We start from the raw sequence: 3,547 nt of genomic DNA, 5'->3' as shown, positions 1-3,547 counted from the left end.
AAATACAAAAGATATTATTATCCAGGATATAATACGTTTTCATACTAAACATTTTACCTTCTGAAATTTCCCAAGGAAATTCAATTTCACCAAGCATAGTTTCTTGTAAATTACGAAAAGGATTTTCGAAAAATACAAGAGTATATAATAAAATTCCCAACGACCACATTTCCAATTCAGGACCACGATATCTGAACAAATAAATCAATCAATATTAATAATTAGTGTGTAAGCAAAAATGAATATGTAATAATTAATTATTGAATAAATGATAGAAGGATTGGAAATTGTAAAAAACTAGGCATTTAAATAATTTACTTATTTCCTTTCAAAACTTCCGGACTACAATATTCCATTGTTCCACAAAATGTTGAAAAAACAAAATTATGTCCAAAATATGCAGCTGATCCAAAATCAATCAATTTGCATGAAAAATTTTGATCAATGATAACATTTTCATCTTTTAAATCACGATGTACAATATTTTTGGAATGAAGATAAGCCACTGCATTAACAACCTATAATGAAAATCTTTTTTTTTTTTTATTTATTGATTAAATTTAATAAAATTTTTGAATGCAAAAAAAACAATGTTGAAATTAATAATGTATTTTGAATTTCGGATTTTTTTCCTTTTTTTTAAAATCCAATACAGATGATAATTCTTCATCAAAGAATTTTGAGGAAAAATTGAGTTTAAAATAAAATTTTCGATTAATATTAATGGGTAGGAAGAATTTTAAAAATTAAATGATGATAAAATTAAATGGAAATAAAATTAATGTTGTTAATACCTGTCTAAAAATATAACTGGTAAGTGGTTCATCTAATTTTGGTTGTTGTTCAATGAATTCAAATAGATCCATTCCACAATCAAGTTTTTCCATCACCAATTGATAATATAAATCATTTTCAAAAACATCCAACAACTACAAAATGAATTATATTCATGCAACATTTGTAAAAATTTGTAAAATAATTGAAGAAATTTAGAAACAAAAAAAAGGCAAAATCTGGAATGATGCGGAATGCGGAATGCGGAGTGCGGAATGCGGAAAAAACTACAATTCCGAATAATGAAAAAGAAAAAAAAACATCCAGACTTTAACAATATTTGGATGAGATAATGTTTCGAGAAGATGAAGCTCTATTGGTACCATACGATTACCACGTTTAGGACTTGGTACCCAACTTTCCGAAAAAACTTTTGATTTGCAAACAAATTTTGCCACTGCCTAAAATTTTAACTAAAAATTTAAAATAAATTCTTATATTCATATTTTCTAAAATTTGTATCAAATTACAAAATAAAAGTAATACATCGTAATTAGATCAATAATTCCTACTAATACCAAATAGCTAAAAATAAATAATTCAAAAAAAAAAAAAATTTGAAACTGCTAACCAAAATACCCGTATCTTTTCGAGTTGCTAACCTCACTGAACCAAAAGCGCCATTACCAATAAGATGTTGTGTATCATAATATTCCGAATATTCACCAGCTATCGTTTGCGCATTTTCATCATCATTTTCAGCCTGAAATACTCTTTCATATAGTATCACTAACAATAATTCAATGAAAATTTTATGCACAAAAAAAAACCAGTACGAATAAAATTTAAAAAAAAAAAAAAAAACCGACACAATTCGGTGACACCTAAATTAAAAAAAAAAAATAAGCAATTATCTAAATTAGTGAAAAATTCACTTAACAAGACAAAATTACCATAATGAAAAGAGACTAACCGTAGTCATTGAATTTTTCTCATCATTAAAATCAAGTCGATAATTGTCATCTTTACATCCACTAATACTCTTATTATCAGAGATATTTTCTTTAATTGATTCTTCCTCTTTCCTTTTATCAGATGTATCAAAATCAAGTGTCATATTATAACTGATATAAACTGCCCAACTTGCACCATTACTTGGCTCCAAACGTCTTATATTGAAGCATATGGCTACAATAAGAACATAAAATCATTTCAAATCAATGATCAGAATTTTTCAATAATTACTTTCCCGGAAAATGTCCTCCTTCTCTATTGTCCTTTTCACATTTCACATTCATTTTGTAGCATTAGTTTCATACTACATTAAAATCCCTAATTAATTATTTACAATCAGAAGTAAAGTAATTCATGATAATCAGCTAATCATAAATTTAGTTAATTGTTTGTAGCCAGTAGTAGTGTTCATGATAATCAGCTAATCATAAATTTAGTTAATTGTTTGTAGCCAGTAGTAGTAATTCATGATAATCAGCTAATCATAAATTTAGTTGTTTATTTGTAGCTAGTAATAGTGATTCGTGATGGTTAGTTAATCATAAATGTAATTATTTCTTTGTAGCCAGTAGCCATAATTCTTAATGGTCAGTTGATCATAAATGTAGCCATTTATTTTGTCGCTCTGCTCTTTATATGATTTTAATTGTGATAATGAAAATGAAAGAAAAAAAAAATTCAAACAAACCAATCAAATTGTTATCAGAGTGTTTTGCAAATCCACAAAATGAGCCTTCTATAATTGATTTGCTCTGATTCGTCCTATCACTTATCATCTCATTCCATTGTTGAATATTATCACTGAATTGAACACTTTCAATAGGTTGTGAACTAAAAGCATTACCTGTTAACAATTATCAGATATGTTTGTTGCTTAATAAATATCAGATGAAAATTTGAAAGAGAAGAGATAAACCTTGTTGAGGGTATCGATGAGCATATGTCATTAACAGATGAAATAGATGAATGTGAAGAAGAATTGATACTAATAACACTTTCAATTGCATCCATTTTATGTAATGATAAGGCTAAATCATTTATCAGCCATGTAACTGATGAATGTATACGAGGAGGAATTAGACCTGTAAAAAAAAAAAAAAAAAAACACAAATTAATCAATGGTTAAATTTTCGTAATTTTCGTTTTTTTTTAAACTTTTTAAAATTTTACATTTGATATTTTTGATTCGATTTTATTTTAAAGCTTTATTGCTAATATTTCAATAAATTGCCAATTAAAATAATGCAAAAAAAAAAAAAAACAAAACACGAACTTTTATTCGTGATATGCTCGAAAAGTTTATCAGAATGTTGCATTGCTAATTCATTAGATATTCCATTTAACGATGAAGATAAAATATGACTATGAAATTTTGGAATTATATCAGTGATATGCTGGAAACAAAAAAAAGAAGGAAAAAAGCAAATCTTTTTACGAATAATTCAATAATTGATTAAAAATTTTAAGTTATCACAATTCTTGGAGGAATTCGATTGTAGAATAATCCAATAAATGAATGTAAATTTTAATTCAATAATAGATTAAAAATTTTAAGTTATCACAATTCTTGGAAAAATTTGATCGTAGAATAATCCAATAAATGAATGTAAATTTTAATTCAATAATTGATTAAAATTTTTAAGATCACAATTCTTGGAAGAATTTGATCGTAGAATAATCCAATAAATGAATGTGAACTTTGAGTTATTACAATCCTTAGAATAATTCAATAATTCATTATAAACTTTATGTTATTACA

The 3,547-nt window shown here is 25.7% G+C and overlaps 1 protein-coding gene across 1 annotated transcript; it reads right to left on the bottom strand.

Annotated features, from left to right (window-relative positions):
* Positions 1 to 314: 314 nt before the first annotated feature.
* Positions 315 to 2,870, bottom strand: LOAG_13268 (CAMK/CAMKL/PASK protein kinase; the record flags this gene model as incomplete). Its single annotated transcript, XM_003148777.2, has 7 exons — positions 315 to 518; positions 795 to 929; positions 1,104 to 1,235; positions 1,406 to 1,537; positions 1,748 to 1,962; positions 2,477 to 2,619; positions 2,705 to 2,870. Coding segments are annotated over 7 exons (1,127 nt in total), but the record flags the coding sequence as incomplete, so codon positions are not given.
* Between the last annotated feature and the right edge of the window lie 677 nt (positions 2,871 to 3,547).

Source organism: Loa loa, assembly GCF_000183805.2.
Source record: "Loa loa unplaced genomic scaffold supercont3.134, whole genome shotgun sequence".
In the NCBI taxonomy this organism is placed as follows: Eukaryota; Metazoa; Nematoda; class Chromadorea; order Rhabditida; family Onchocercidae; genus Loa; species Loa loa.
This window is presented reverse-complemented; position numbering and strand designations above follow the sequence as displayed.